At 49.9% G+C, this 15,018-nt stretch overlaps 1 protein-coding gene across 1 annotated transcript in view; it reads left to right on the top strand.

Annotated features, from left to right (window-relative positions):
- Nucleotides 1–2,918: 2,918 nt before the first annotated feature.
- Nucleotides 2,919–15,018, top strand: part of FNDC1 (fibronectin type III domain containing 1) — a 66,390-nt gene continuing 54,290 nt past the window's right edge. Inside the window, exon 1 of the mRNA XM_015284313.3 lies at nucleotides 2,919–3,128. Coding sequence (XP_015139799.2) covers nucleotides 3,038–3,128 — 91 coding nt within the window. The 5' untranslated portion in view covers nucleotides 2,919–3,037. The remainder of the gene's footprint in view (nucleotides 3,129–15,018) is intronic.

Genomic DNA, 15,018 nt, shown 5'->3' with positions numbered 1-15,018 from the left:
CTTCTACCACCTGTGCCTACACTGATGCTGAAGGAGGACAATCTGCAGGGAAGTGGGTGGTTACCAGGTGCTCACAGGAGTGTTATGTGGCCAGAAGGCAATACCTGGCTCTCTTTCATCCTGTTTCTCTCTGCTGCAGCTGCTAGCCTCCAACAGAACCGTACGCTTCAACTCAAAAGCGTTAAATGATTAACATCAGTTTTCTATTCATCTTGATCTGAAATAGGTGCTTAGGCTTCATACGTACACGTAATTCTTGCACCTCTTGCAGGTTTCAAACAATTTCCTCAATGCTGTGATGAAAACCATTAGAATAACTGTTCAGAAACTACTTCAATATAGCAGTCATACTTTTATGTGTGTAAGTAAAGGGAACGTTACTGTAGTTCATGAAAGCTGCTGTGTTCTCACCTGCATCCAGAGATGAGACTGCAGCTTGTGTGGAAGCCAGCTTTCAGACAACTGCCACAAGCCAGCTGCCCGTCCCACCACCCACACTGCCACCTCCATATCCACACCAATGCTGGGGCTGAAGCCCACTTGGTTGTGTCCCAGTCCATGCTCTGGATTGCACAGGACATAAACTGCTTGGAACCCTTGAAGTTTCCAGCAAATATCTGGGCAATTTTGCTCACTGAAGTTCTTTAATGTGTCTCTGTCTGCCTTCTGCTTCTAAACCCACCTCTGTGGACCCGTGGGATTACCACCCTTACCCCAGAGGCTGCAGATATCTTCCTTTTGCGCTGCTGACAAGCATTCTGGAAGTCAGCAGTGAAGAAATTTGTTTGCCAAATGCACAAAGCTGTTTCATTACCTCACAATTAGCGGAGCGCACAAGGGGATCAAAAGAGATGAGACAAGAAGCTCTGCTAGAAGCTCAGCTCTGCCAGCGGAGGATCTGCTCCAGTGAGTTTTTCAGAAACCCAGAAAGCAGGCTGCCAGTGCTGCATCTTTGCTGCTCTGGGGCTTTCGTTGATAATTTGCCTGGCTGCACATAGCTTGGAAGAGCAATGTTTGCATAAAGAAGAGAGGAAGAATCAGCAGTCCCAAATATCCCTTGTCTTGGTTTGGGCTATGTGTTAATCCCAGAACTTACACCGATGTCGGTTGGGCTGATGGATAATTACAGCAAACGCCTTTACTGCAGAAAAACAAATTCCACATTACCATAGGAACAAGTCCCTGCTCATCAAAACGTGTCCCCCTGCTTGATTCATGAGTTATTCACCGTCTCAGTGCAGTTCTGCCTTTTAAGTGAAAGACCTCTCTGGTGTACAACACATGCAGGTGGGCTGGGAGGGCACCTCCATTGGGATGGATGGCCGTGCTGCTGCACGCCTCAGCCCTCTGTCTGTGCTGGATGCACTTTCACCAGGCAGGCAGTGAAGGAAGATGGGAGAGAAATGCAAAGCCTTTCGGTGGGTGTGTGGGTGCCTGAGGAAGCGCTGAGGCTGTACGCCTGCCTTGCTACCTACTGGGCATCACGTTTGCTCTTGAGGGCAAATATCTGCCCATCCATGCCACCCATACCCATAGATCTGTGGAGCTGTGGCATTCATAATGGGTCCTCTGCCGGGGGAAATAAGGAAAAAAATATATATATACCCAACCAAAAGGAAATAGGAGAGAGGGGTGCGGGTATCACAGTCCTTGTCTGCTAAGCACAAAGCAAAGCAAAGCAAACGCCCAGCTCTGCACAGCAATCCAGCAACTCCCAGATGACTGCCTTGTCCAACAACACCTTCTTCACAAACAAACGTTTTTGCTGCATGTCTCAGGCAGGATTTGGTTTTTTCCAATGCTGAGATCCCAAACTCGGGGATCTGGATGGGAAGCGGTACTTGTGCCTTGCCTCCAGCTACCTGAACCCCGTCATCTGGAGGCTCCTTTCCACCTTGGTGGGCGGCTTCGCTTCTAGAAGTCTCTTCTACGTTGTAGCAGTGAGGTTCTGGAGGAAATACTCCAGGAGTGTTGAATGAAAGGCGTTTTTCTGAAGACCCCCACAGCCGAGGGCTGGGATCAGGTGCCTTGGCTGGTCAGTACTGCTGTGCCTGTGCTGCTGCACAGTCTGGATCTCTTGCTCACTTCTCAGCTTACAGCCCCCAGCTCACCACGGCCTCATCAGAGCACAGGAGGCACTTTGCTGGGAAACAAACCGGTACGGTTCTTTGTAGGGATGCCCCCAAACCCAGCGAGGATGAGTGGGCACCACCCCCAGTATAGCAGTACGGTGTCACCAGGGCGTACAGCCCGCTGTGCTCTGCCATAACACCACAAGCTGCTGTCTGTACTTAATTTCTGGCACCCGGGGCTTGGGGGGAACCGAGCGCTGCTGTGGGCAGCGCAGACCGCGCCGCTCCCGTGGGCAAAGGCTGCGAGCAGCTCGGCACAGAGCGGCGAGCAGAGCGGGGCACTGGAGCAGTACCCCAAACAGCAGAGGTGCGGGTGCCGTTTGGCAGCGTGGACCCCGCAGCCGCCTCCACGCCCGTCCCGCACACGCTGCAGCAGCAGCAGCAGCAGCACTCAGGGCGGGTGTCTGCACAGGAGCAGGTGCGAAGCTGGCCGTTTGCTTTGCTTCGGTTTGCTTTGCTTTGCTTTGTGCTTAGCGGGCAAGGACTGTGATGTCCGCACCCCTCTCAACTATTTTCGTTTTTGGTTGTTTTTTTTCTTTTCTTCTTTAGTTCCCCCCCCTCCCCCCCCCCCCCAGCAGACGACCTATTACGAATGCCACGGCATTACGGATCTCCTCTGGGCGCAGGCGGGAGGGATGAGCACCAACCTGCGGACAGGAGAAGGAGGCGTTGGGCAGCCCGCACTCCCCGGGGCGGGACGGGACGGGACGGACCGAGGGCCAGGGCCGCGGCTAGGGCCGGCGGGGGGCGGAGGGCAGAAGCCCGCCTCCGCGGGGCCGCCCCGCTGCAGTGTCCCGGCAGCCCGGGAGGAGGAGACGGCGGGGCGCGCAGGAAGGAGCGGGGCAGCCCCGCGGAGACGGACGCCGGGCGGGCGGCAGCTCCGCGCCCCGCCGCTCCCCGGCCCCATGGCGGCGCCCCCCGCGGCCCCGCCGCAGCCCCGGGCCGCGCTGCTGCCGATGCTGCTGTTGCTCGCCGCGCTGCTCCCCGCCGCCGCAGGTAGGCAGCACCCGGGGGCGGCACTGGCACGGGCGAGTCGGTGCCCCGCGTGGGGCCGCACCTGTCGCCGCCCCGCGTCTCTGTCGCTCCTCAGCCCCGGCGCGTTCTCGCAGTCCCGTAACTGCGCGAGGGGCTGCGGGTGGGCGGCCCCGCGCCGAACGTCCCTCCGGGAGGAGAGGCGAAAGAAACGCGCTGCGTTCCCTCGGCCCCGCGGGTCCCATCTTCGGGCAGCGAGCGCGGCTGGGAGCGCTGCCGCGACCCTCGGGCTCCCGGTGCGTGACTGACGGCGCTCCGAAGGTGCGCGCTGCGGATCCCCTCCAGCCTTCCCCCGGGGGTGCGCGCAGCGCTGCGGCACCGTCGGCCTCGCGGAGCCGCTTCAGCCCCTCGTCCCGTGCCCCGAGCGCGGCCCGAGGCGGGTGCAGGGGGTCCTGAGGGGCAATCCGTCGCCGGGCTTTAGCCTCTGGGTTCCCGGGGCGGAGCGGGGACGGACCCAGCTACCTGCCCCGTCCCAGCCCGGTGCGGCTGCAGGGGGCCGGAAGGCTCAGTTTGACCCGAGCCAAGGAAAGGGTCCCTGATGGGAGCCCGGTGTGCCGTCCCCGGGACTCCTGAACGTGAGGAGAAGGGGACGGAGCGGGGAGTTGGTGTGCCGGGGGCACGGGCGATGTCTGCGAGAAGTGTCACAGCCCGGCAGGGGAGGCAGGCAGCTGCCGAACGCTGCCTTCTGCTCGTCCGATCGTAACGTCTGTAGTGGTTCTGGGGGAGGCTGAAGCTTGTGGAAGTAAATCCATCCCCGTTCCCCTTCCCTCGCTTTGGTGCTCCCCTACTGGGAACCGGTCCCAAATTCCCTCCGCGTTTGGGAGCCGTTGCCTTGAGCCGTGCGCGGGGGACGGGGAAGCTGCCTGAGCTCAGCGAGGGGGGACCGTGGCAAAGGGAGGGAAGGAGCCCTGCGTTTTTGTCTGGAAAGGAAAAAAAAAGGGCTTTCTCCTGTGAGCTCTGGCCTCGCAGTGGCGCCGCAGTCGACTTCGGGCAGCCCCTCGGGCCAAGGAGGCGACAGAGAGGGGCGTTGTGGCGGAGTCGGGCTGCGGGAGATGCGGCTGTGCGCTGCCCAGAGAGACCCTCGCTGCCTGCTGCCGAGTCCCGCGTGTGGAAGGGTGCCGAGCTCTTACTGACAGCGGGATGGAAAGCTGTCCTCCTGTGGGAACAACCCCTCCTTGGTTGCTCTCATACAAAGAACACTTAAGCACCGTCCGTGGTGGACGGCGAGAGAGAACTGGGAGGAACATTACGAAGCTGAGCTCAGACTGAGAGCCTTACTGACAGCAGAAGCAGCTCTCGTGCTCCCTCCTTGTCCGGACGGTGTGACATACACACAAAGAGCTGTGTGGTCTCCAAGGGAACTTTCCGCTTCATTTGAATCTGTGCAATGTATCTTCCCAGCTACCGAGGATGATGCTGTAATGGTCTTAACTGTGTAGCTCTGTACCAGCCTCTGGGTGTGCACAGGTGTGAAAGCCCTTGTGCTGCTCAAGTGTGTAATTCCAGCCCTGCAGACAGCACGAGGACCGTGGCTGTCTTGATGTGTGGTTAAGGAGATACTTGCAGAAGCTGGGCTGCAGAGAAAGAGTAGATCATGGCACAAAAAAAGACATGTTGTACACTGTCTGTGCCTGCAGAGGGAATGGGATCCTGCCTGGATGACCCGGTGTACTGAGCGTGCATTCATAGACAACTCCCCCTTCCCCTCATATACGTGCAGTGCCTGACGTTGGCATTTCTCATGCAGGGCACTGAAGCAGTAAACGTGGCTTCTGAGCTCCTGAATAACTGAGGTTGGACACTTCATGCCTTCTCCAGGTGGTGCGGAGCTGCCTGCAGGTGCTCTGCTGTCTCCAGACCACTGAAGCAGGGCGGTATTCTTACCAGCCTCCATTCCTGGTGTTCTGGGGCTGTGGCTTCTCTCACTGACAGCTGGTCCCAGTGTCACCCAGCTCTTGCTATCACTGGGGACAGGGGTGTGGCTGCGGTGGCATGGGGATGCGCTGCTACCAGGTGCTGTACCCTTTAAGCTGGCATCGGTGCAGTTCCCTCCCTGAAAGTCCCACTCATCTCTTCTGCTTTCAGTGCAGTGAAGCAGCAGCTGTTTTGCTGATATGTTACACCACAAAGTGCTTTCACTCCCCTGAGGAGGAGTGTGGCTCATGTCTTCAGGGCTGGAAAGGAGCAGTGGGGCTCCTGAAGCAACGGGAGGTGGCCTGAGAGGTTGTCTGCTGTGCATGACCAGTGTGAAGCCACTGATCCCAGGTTTACATTTTAGTCTATGTGTTTGCTATACTTTTTCTGTGCTGTTGGCTCAGAAAGCCTGCAGCTTGTGTTGAACGTTTGCAGGCTGCAGTGCCAAGATAAGCACTGCCAAGATCAAGACAGTGGCTTAGAAAGCCCAAGATTTAAAATTGAGAAGGGCTGAGATGTTTTGCTTTGCTGTCTATTCTCTGGGTCTCAGGGACACACATTCCTTTGCTTTTCTCCACACCCTTGAATATTTGGGATCTAGAGGGCTGGCAGCTTAGCATGCATCTCCACAGCCTGCCTCTACAAGGGGCACTTACATCACCAAGGGGTTTTGCACGGGCTCAGTGTCTGTCTGAACTCCATGAAGCTCTCATACCAGCCTTGATTTATTCCCAGCTGCAGCGCATGTTGGCAGCACCCTGTCATAGGATAATAGGACTCGGGTACTCTGGAGACAAGCAGGCACCTGGGGAGTGTCAGATTTCCTGGGTAAACTTGAGAGAAGCCTATAATAAAGTGGACCGTGTGCCTGAGCACTCAGCTGCTATCAAGGACATCAAAGGTGTTTTCATGGTGACTCCTTTGTTTTGTGGTATTGGCAGCCTAGGGACTGGGGAGGTTGTGATAACTGCCACCATATCCCCAGTGAGACCTGTGATGGTATCTGAGTACCCTCTACCCCTCCGTGCTTGTTTTCTTTCTGGTACTCACATCTCTGTGGACCTCTCCTCCCGCATCCCTCTCTTCCATGGCAGGCAGCTGCTGGCTCTCTGACTCATATGCAGCTCAGCCAACTTCAGTTCCTCTTCCCCAGCTTCCAGTGTCTGCTTTCAGGGATGTAACATGGGGCCCTCTCTCTGCTGCTCCTCCAAGCTTCTGCAAAAGCATGCCCAGGCTTTGGCACATTTTATACAGCTGGGGATGGTGCTATGGCTTGTTATGGGGATAACAGCCTTGTCAGTGGCAAGGGTTCTCTGGTGCTTGTGTAGTGGCAGCAGGACATGAACAGCTACCACAAATGAAGGGAAATGATCTGTAAAAGCCAGAGCCTTTAGGATACCTGTTGGCCCCGTTTTTCCTGGATTTCCTGGTTCTCCAAGTCTTTGTGGTAAAGGAGCCCGTGCAACCTGCAGTGCCCCTGCAGTCAGTTTGTGTATGTAGCTCCGTTTCAGTGCAGGGCTTGTGTTTGGCAGAGTCGGTCTATAGTGGGAGCAGGCAGCAGCCCTGAGTAGTGGAGAAATTAAGAAAGGTGAAGGAATGACCCTAGTCATGTAGAAATTGTATATCCTAAGTAAAGAGGTTTTCCTAAACTAATGGATTATTATTGATTACCACAGATGAAATACTCAAGTAGTGCTATAAGGAAGTTAATCCAAGCTTGTCCTTGCTCTGGAAGGAAACCTAACATGTGCATTCAAATTACATATGAATCTGTTAGAATGGGGTCTGGAGAAGTAAGCATTTTACATCACCCCAATTCAATGAGTAACTTGATCATCAACTCAGCTCTTCATCAAACGGAGCAAATTACCCTTTGAGGACTATGGAGCGTGTTCCTACTTCATCGTTCCAGCATAGCTATTTCACTGTTACTCATCAAGTCTTTTTGGGCATCTCGCATCAGTCTCTGTTCCAGCAAATCTTTCCGATTGCTGTATTCTTTTGGCATTACACTGATTATTTTTCCACTGGAGGAGTCAGTCATTCTTAATATATATGTCTGCTGTAAAGTAAGAGGCAACTCTTCAAATGGTTATTTGCTGTCATGTTTACTGTATAGTTGGCTGCAATATTTTTGGCTGAAATTCTTGCTTGGAAGAAAGTACAGAATTGCTGGAGCTGGAATGTTGGTTTTCCCATTCGTTTGTCTCAAAAAGGAAGGAAAAAAAGACAAAAGTAAGAGAAACTGAATAGTCAACATCATTTATCTGGGTGTTCTGTAAGGGCATGCTCCATCCCTCTATCCAGGTACATTGAGGGACAGATGTGGACACTGCTATTCCTGCTGGATAGCATCTTGCTTCATGTGGCAGCCCCACTGAAATACAGCACAGCACCAGTATCATGCCCTGCAAGAACAACTGAGCTGCACTTTGCATGGTCTGAATGTCTTTCCCTTTCGTCGCCTTTTGAAGCCTTGCTGAGTTTGGTGACATAATTTTGTGGGGTTTTTAGTGCTGGATCCTTTGCAGATGGCCCCTCAGCTCAAGAACAGAGGGGCCGCAGCAGCTTGAGGCCAGCTTGGCAGAGGGCACTCAGCACTTGCAGGAGTAGGTGCTCTAGGTTATGTGTTTTCTGTGCTGTGATCAGCATCAGACAAGCTCTGCGTTGGCTTCTCTCAGAGCTGTGCCATCAGCTTGCTGTTTCTGGTCTCCCAAAGTAACTGTATTATAAACAAAGAACAAATGGCAGTAATAGAAGGGCTCCATTTGGCTCAGATGGACTGGGGCTTTAATGCGATTTTGAGTTGAGTATGTTTTTAATACATGTATTTGCTAAGTGTCTGAGATCTTATTGCAGGGGCAGAGGACTGGAGACCAGCAAACTTGGTTCTATTTATGTCAGAGACAAACTTTCAGGGTGATATCTCGTATTTCCTCAGCTCCACTTTCCCTGTTCTAATGACGTGGTGCCTGAATGGCGCCCAGCCTCAGCTTCTGTTCTCTTCCACTTGGAACTCTCCCTTGAGGACAGTAGTGCAGGGACTGAGGTTCCCCTCTGTATCTTAGGAAGCAGATTGTGATTTTTGTCACTACTGTAGACTCCCTCTGTTCGAGGCTGTGATTTACTCTCTGCTTGCACACCTACTTAACTGCTTAAGTGGTGGTCCTAGGCACAGCTGAAAGATGAGGATCTGCTTGCAAGTTTGTATCCAGAGAGCGGTGGTCAATTGCTCAGTGGAGATGAGTGATGACTGGTGTCCCTCAGGGATCAGACCTAGGACCTATTTAACATCTTTATCAATGACGTCGACAGTGGGATTGAGTGCACGCTCATCAAATTTGCGGATGACACCAAGCTATGTAGTGCAGTCAACACAATGATGCTATCCAGAGGGATCTAGACAGGCTTGAGGAGTGAGCCCAGGTGAAACTCATGATGTTCAACAAAGCCAAGTGCAAGGTATTGCACCTGGGTCATGGCAACCCCTACTACCAATACAAGCTGGGGGATGAAAGGATTGAGCACAGGACTTAGGGGTAGGTGGGAAGCTGGACATGAGCCAGCAATGTGCACTCGCAACCCCAAAAGCCAAACATACCCTGGGCTGCATCAAAAGAAATGTGGCCAGCAGGTCAAGGGAGGTGATCCTGCTCCTCTGCTCTGTGTTGGTGAGGCCTCACTCCAGAGGTGTCTAGATGTGGAGTCCTCGGAACAGGAGAGAGATGGACCTGTTGGAGCACATCCAGAGGAGAGCCACAAAAATGATCTAAGGTTTGGAACACCTCCCCTGCAAGGACAGGCTGAGAGAGCTGGGGCTGTTCAGCCTGGAGAAGAGAAGGCTCTGAGGGACCCCTTAATTTGTTTGGTTTGTGAGTGAGATGGTTTACTGTTGATCTAGGTACTGGTGGTATTGTAGGATCTTAGAGATCTCGGTGATGCTAGAGCCCTCTCCTCAGTTACAGGGTGTATGTATGTACCAGAAGAGAGAGGAAGAGCTGCCCTTGGTATGCGTGGTGTGAGGACCTGAATATCTTCACCTCAGTGGTGGCCCACCAAGGAGGTCCTGAATGGCGTCCACCCCTTGAAGGAATGGGTCAGTTCCCCCAGAAAAGAACAGAAAATGAAATGCAGCCGAAAAAAAAATAGGCTCTTGTGTGGCTGCACGGCTACAGCAATGAAAACCTAGAAAGTGTGAACAATCTTAGGAAGCCAAATATTCTCGTTAGCTGTGCGAAGCAATGTAGTGTTTTGTTTGCAGTGCGGTGTTGCCCATGGCAGAGCTCTGGGCTCCTGCTGTTCCTGGCTGCCATCGCTCGAGGCAGCCCTGGGATATGCCACGTCAGGAATGCATGCAGGGCATAACATGCATCTCAGTGACAGCGTTTCCAGACCAGCACCAGAGCGGCTGTGCTGATGGTGTGAGGTAGATGGGAATGAATGTGAAATCCTGGAGAAGTGGAAATAGATTTTTAAATCACCACTATCGCAAAGCTAAAGGAGAAATGGCTTTGTATTTCTCACATTTCTCCCTGGGGTGGTGACAAGGGGGTTGTCTCACACTGTACTGGCACAGGAAGGCTGCCCTGGGCATGGCAGTGTCTGCATAGCCATGCACTGAGAGAGCTTCCAGGAGAGTATGGTCTCCACGCTCCCCAGTGGACTGGAGGAAGCAACACCCATATTTGTGTCAGGGCAAGAGGGAGAGAAAGAGAAAACAAGTTTTTCTCCAGGACCAGCAGTGGGAGGGAAGCATATTGATGGAGGATAAAACAAGGAGAAGGTTGCATGCAGAGAAACGGAATGAGTTAGTCCAGATAACTTGCTTGGTTGGATGTGATGTGAAGAGGTTTTGGGGTGGCTTTGTTTAGGAGTCCTATTGGTCTGTGATCAGAGAGGATAGGAGGGAAGCAGAAAAGTAGATCCTAAATTAGGGCATGATATGGGTGTCCTGAGCAAGGGCATATGGAGAGCAAAGCATGTTGATGTCTCAAGACAGAGGGAGATTTGTGTGGATCTGAAGAGCACGCTTACTTTGAGAGCTGGTGCCATGGAGAAATGGCCTTATTGAGAGCACTGCAGGGCACTTGTCTGTTCAGGCTCAGCTCGCTTGCCTAAAGGAGAGGGGAGATCTCTCGAGCATACATTTTAAGACAAAGAAGGAAAAAAGATGATTTTTGAACAAAAAAAAGCTTGGCACTGGTACTAATATTGGCATTCTGATAGCTTCTGTAATGCTGTCTCTTTTTTCCCCATCAGGACTCAGGATTGTCATTTCCTGGAGATGCTCTGCGATTAGGTGGGTGTAGAATCTTTTGGGGGGCTTGTCCCCCACTGCAGAGATATCCTGGGTGTGAGGGTGGCTCTGGGCTGGGCTTCCATCAGGACTTCTTGGTAGGAAGGGTGAAGATCTTTATTTTCTTTTATTTTTTTGATGCAGGCAGGCAGCACAACTGCAGTGTGCATACAAGCGTCTTGATAGGCAGTCATACACAAACCATGGGCTCATTTCTGAGCAGCCAGAAGTAAGGATGTCAGTGCAGTGAAGAGTGCTGGAGTGAGAGCTCAGACATTAGAAGGACCTCCTGTTCTGGTGAGGACAAGCATCAGAGTAGCTGCTGAGTAGCATAATGTTTCTGAAAGACAGGGTGCCTGAAGAGAGAGGTGACTCAATGTTAGCACATTGCCACCATTCAACCTGTTGCTGTCCTAGGAGAGAAGGAAGACTTTTCCTTAAGGCCAGTGTCTTGCAGAACACGCTGCTAATAATTGCAATAGGGGTGGCAGAAACAGACTCCAACTGAAATGTAAGAGCCCCCATGAAATTAGCCAAAGGCTTTGCAAGATTTTTGGTACTGATGAAGGACCTGTTTGGTTCTTAGTGAGGCCTCCAGAATTTATATCTTAAACTGTTTGTGCTGTATAAATACGTTAAGGTTTTATTTTCCTTTTCTTACCTTTTAAACTTTTACTATTTCTACAAGCACTCCCTGTGAAAACAGAGAGGGCAAGTATTAAAACTTTGAACTGTCTGCAGGAGCCTTTAAGTATTTGGGGCCGTGAAAACTGTGTTTTCGGGGAACTTCACTTCTTTAATAGGATGTTTGTGCTTCTGAATGGTAGCAGATGGCAAACCCAGACGACAGTCGCAAGTTGCTTAAGCAGTGTGTAGAGCAGTGCAAACTTTGTTGCCTTGCCAGTAGGGTGCAGCCTTGGTTAGAGGGACCCGAGGTAGGGTTCTGTCTTTGCTGTCCCTGCAGAGCTGCTTCCTCAGTGTTGAGCATACAGAACTTCACGATCCAGGATGGCTGTTACTATGTTGAACAGCTCGTTGCATGCTGTGCAGGTTCAGTCAAAGCCCTGTGAATGGTAGATGTCCCTGACATGGAATTTTGGGGATGGTTTTCAGCCAGAGCTCATTTTGGGAACTGCTAGCGCTCATGAAGGGATGTTCACAGCTCACAAGCAGCAGGCAATGCCTGATGAGTGCTTTGATATTTTTTGTCCCTGAAATGCGATGGTTCCAGCTTGGTGTCAGAGGGCCATCCACCAGCAGTCAGAGAGCAGCTCTTAGGCTGTGCTCATCCAAGCTGGATTTCAAGAGCTGCTTTTCAAAGCAATATCTCTGGGCCTGGTATTTTCCTTTACTGTGTGCAGGTGGTACCAAGCACAAGGATGACCCTCGCACTCTGGTGGGCTCTGCTTCATGCTGGCACAGGTAACAAAGGAGTAAGCTTTTAGGACTCTCAAGCTGAGAACTGACTTTAGAGCTCTGCACCATTGACTTGGGTTTATATTCCACTAATCCAGTGCCCTTTTTTTTTTTTTTTTTTTTTACACAAATAACAGTGATACTAAAAGCACTGGTAATAGTAGAATCATGCTTCATATTGCTGGTCCCTGTCCCTTGGTAGAAAAAAGGCCAGGTCTTGGGTTTCTTGCTATTGAGCTCGTTGTTCTGTATTTGCAGTTTTGGCCACTCAGAGCTGTGTTCTCACCATGCCTGTGCCAGACCAATGCCATACTTGATCCTGGTGACAATGCTAAATGAGCAATTGCACTGCTCCTTCACGTATCAGAATGCAATGAAATACTTCTTCCTTTCTGCACATCAAGATGATTGTGAGTCCTCAGCTGGGGCCTGGGCAGGGATTTTTGTTTGCTAGCTTGACACTAGGGTAAGAGCAGCTATTAATTAACATTTTATTTTTTCTGAGTTTTCTAACCCCAGTTGTTCTTTTCCCTCTTCCTTACTCCTTTTGTTTAGTTTTTCTTTCCCAGAATCCTGGCTTGGATTGTCCTGCCTTGGGGTGATTTTATTTACCCAACAATTACTGTAGTACTCCTTGAAGACCATAGTCAAAGTTCACAAACAAAAACAGAAAACAAAGAGCAGATTCTACTACATTTGCTCATGCATGTTGATAGTTACTCTGTTAGTAGATTCCCTGAAGTTAATGCTGGTACATGCAACAGGACACAGTCTTACTATGACTGAGGAGATATAATCTGAAACTGGATATAAAAAAGACAATTAATGGTGCAGAGCTCGATTAATTATCTTCTGGAATATTTAAAACTCCCCATGTCTTTGGAAAGTCTCAAACGCCCATAGGAAGTCTGCTGCAGTATCCTAAAAGCCAACTTCTGCCCTACTTTCCTTCCAATCAGCGTGGCCAGTGACTGTTTTGCTGAGGACAATGGTAGGAAATTGTGCTGTAGGCAAGATCTTGCTGGACGTTCTTATATAGCCACAGCATTTCTGTGCTTAGGATGCAGTGATGCTGTCAGAGCTCTGTGTCCTGGAAATAGAAAACAGCTGATGCTGGCTGGCAGACCTGTTGGTGGTGATTACTGCAATGAATGGAGAGGACTTTCTTAAAAGCAAATACAAAAGAAGAAGATTTTTATGAAGGGCATTTATGTCAAGGAAAAAAAAAAAGTATCTTCTGCCCTGTACCTCTATTTACTTCTTTGTAGCATCAGTAACTCCTTTCCTTCTACCCCTTCTACCAAATCTCCCATGTTGGCTGCTCAGACATGGGTGCATTAATAACAGCAGGCTGCAGGCTGTGCAGACTGATAATGTACCAGTCAACAAATGGTTTTGTAGGAATCTGTGTATGGAGTTGTAGATATCCCTAGGCTAAACCAAGGGAGATGTCAATGGATTCTCTTTCACAAACCTGCAGAGATGTGTATCTTTTCACTACATTCAACTGTTCTTCAAAGGTTTTAATTGGGTAAAATCTTTGCTGATCCACTCCAGCTAATAGTTGGCAGACCACAGCGTGTAAACTGATGTGACTGCAGGGGGTTGTTGCCGTCTGCCTTGGTAGTATGTGCTCAGATGTTATAGGACTGGATAGAGAGAAATGTGGAGCACAACCCTGGGCTTTGCACGAAGACATTACTTTGGATCTCACTGATGGTGTTTTCTTTCTAAAAGTGAAATGAAATAGGGAGGTTGTTTATTACTAAGGAAAATCTGTGCTTATCCATTTCTTCTCAGAGTCCAGCCTAGTATAGAGTTCAGAAAGACAATGGTAAAATTATTCCGCTTTTATTCCAGTATCTATGAGTTTTGAACTTTTGGAGACTTGGACTGTGTGCAGCCAGCTTCCTGTTTCAGGGTGCAAACCTGGGCATCTATTTTTTGAAAGATCTTTTACAATAATTAACATGTAATAAAGTTATGTAGGAGAATCAGAGCTGGTATTAATTCAAGATGTGAATTGTGAGCAGTTGTATATTACAGGTCATTAAATAATGTTTTAATGCTTTTTATTTCCATTTCTTTTGTGAATAGGAAGAAGCAGTTTGTGTTATTTTAGGATGTCCTTTTTCTAATCGTTTTGAAGAAACTTTATCTCTAAAAACTTCTAATGAAAGAGTAGAGATTAATGCAGAGGCAGTGTTTTGTTCTTAGCAAACCTGTGCTTTGGAAAACTCAAACTTTTCTGATTTATGAAAGGTTTGTAATGTGAAAAATATATGGAGAGTTTTAACTTATTTTCCTTCAGTGCATGATGAAGCTTGAATTCCTACTTTCTGACTTTGCGAGCCTGAGGAATTTTTGGCAGTTTCTAGTGGAAAGTTAAACGTGCACTTCAACTAGAGATGGAATGGAAAAACTTTACATAAACATGTGAATCTCTGGTAGATTAAAAAATCTATGCTACTTTACAGGGAAAGGGAGCAGGTTTAGCATGTATTGAGGTGGCTTCAGGGAGAGGAGTAAACCAGCCCTTCTGTATGCAAGTTCTCCAGAGCTCTTAGGGAGGGCAGTTTTGGTGAAGTCTGTGATATACATAGAGAAATGAGATAAAACCATAGCCATGCCACCCAAATTGACAAGGCTTTGGGTCCTGAAGAACAGTTGAAGCTATGAGTTTTTGGCTAGTTGCAGCTTAGTTAGCACTTGGTGGTGTTTCCACAAGTGACTAGGGTAATTGTTGCCTTCTGCAACTGCGATGTTGGCCTCCTGTGTTAGCCCTCTTGCGCACACTGACCAATTACCTGATCAGGGCCAAATGACTGCGGACACACACCAATATGATGAGCAGCAAAATGGCGTCTATTCACTACTAAGCACAGCTTATATATTTTTACTTGAGCTATCGTACCCTGTCCTGATTCATCCGTACTGGATATTAGCACCTTACTACAATTCCTTATTTGGCTCCTATTGTCTCCTCATTCCTTCGCCTTCTTATCTTGTTTACTTCGTTAGCAAGGACAGTCTGAGCACAACAGCACCCTTTCACTGTGCTTAGGGAGAGGCCTATCCTGTACAGCACGTATCCCTGCAAAGCGCCTACTACAACAGGTAATCCAGTTAGTGGGTGTTAAGGTACCTAAGATGAACTCTTTCTTCAAAGGTTTTGGATAGTGACATAAAGAGGTGAATGTGGCAGAGAGGTGTCGATTCCCACTTAAC

This window comes from Gallus gallus, chromosome 3 (assembly GCF_016699485.2).
Source record: "Gallus gallus isolate bGalGal1 chromosome 3, bGalGal1.mat.broiler.GRCg7b, whole genome shotgun sequence".
NCBI lineage: Eukaryota > Metazoa > Chordata > Aves > Galliformes > Phasianidae > Gallus > Gallus gallus.
Note: the sequence above shows the minus strand (reverse complement) of the source record. Positions and strands in the feature narration are given on the sequence as shown.